This window comes from Penaeus monodon, chromosome 27 (assembly GCF_015228065.2).
Source record: "Penaeus monodon isolate SGIC_2016 chromosome 27, NSTDA_Pmon_1, whole genome shotgun sequence".
In the NCBI taxonomy this organism is placed as follows: domain Eukaryota; kingdom Metazoa; phylum Arthropoda; class Malacostraca; order Decapoda; family Penaeidae; genus Penaeus; species Penaeus monodon.
In genome coordinates this window covers 29,235,899-29,236,915 of record NC_051412.1, presented here as the reverse complement: position 1 = coordinate 29,236,915, position 1,017 = coordinate 29,235,899, and the positions used below count along the sequence as shown (strand labels likewise).

Below are 1,017 nucleotides of genomic sequence, written 5' to 3'. Positions count from 1 at the left end.
TATGTATTTATTAGGTGAACGTTACAAACATGTTCAGTTAAGCGCTATAAACCTTTCAATACATACTATATTTGTAAGGTGTGTAGATTTCGTTATACATATTCCTTTTTCTGTCACTGCATAAATATGCTTTGAATTTTCCTTATGTTGAGACACTAAAATGAATGCCTTAGAAAATTGCTGAATCATGAAATTTGATAGAAATTATCGAACAATTTATACTTTTATTATTTACATTAACATTTTACAAAGTTTAGAAAGATTAGTTTTCAATTATTTTCATTAATCAGTACCTTTGCTCTACTGAATCTATTTCACTGAACGCCGCTGATTCTCGCCAGAGCTTCCCTTGTGGACACCGAAGCCAAGTTAGAGATCGGAGGCAGGCAGGGGCTGGCGCCCTCCCGCCCGCCCGACAGGTGCAGGAGGGCGGCGACGAGTCCCGAGCCCAGATCATGCTCCAGGGCCCGGTGCAGCTCCTTCATATAAGGGTCCCCGGACTTCCCACCCTTCCAGACGCTCCGGATGGACCTCCCTCCCCCCCCGTTCCCCAGGAGGTTGAGGAGTCCCGCGAGGAAGGTCCCAGAGAGGGTGTTGGCCATGTTCCCCGTTGCCACCGCCACCAGCGACGCCAGGAGCGAGAAGGCGTACACGATGAACGTCAGGAAGTTGAAGATTCCTAGTGCTGAGCTGCCTTTTGGGAAAAGGAGTAGGGAATATAGCACCAAAAGGACATCTCTCTCTCTTTCTCTTGATAACATTAAGAATTAGATAGGAGTTATAGACTTTTTAAAGTAACCACGTAGCCGTCTTATGACCAATATCCTTACCAATATCTAAGTGTTTCATTTCCAATATCTATAAAAATGACAAACCTCAGGTATCTGCCTCACTTACCCCCACACTGGTCAAGCGTGCGGCCGCCGATGTCCTGTTCTTTAGCCCAGTTCTGTAATAGAGACATATCTATGCATGACCAACAAGGAATTCCTTGGGGTGAATCACCGTTTGCAATAC

The 1,017-nt window shown here is 45.1% G+C and overlaps 1 protein-coding gene across 1 annotated transcript in view; it reads right to left on the bottom strand.

Moving 5' to 3' along the window:
* Positions 1-209: 209 nt before the first annotated feature.
* LOC119590389 overlaps positions 210-1,017 on the bottom strand; it is a 1,790-nt gene continuing 982 nt past the window's right edge. Inside the window, exons 3-4 of the mRNA XM_037939059.1 lie at positions 898-954; positions 210-694 (exon numbers count right to left, since the gene is read on the bottom strand). Coding sequence (XP_037794987.1) covers positions 315-694; positions 898-954 — 437 coding nt within the window. The 3' untranslated portion in view covers positions 210-314. The remainder of the gene's footprint in view (positions 695-897; positions 955-1,017) is intronic.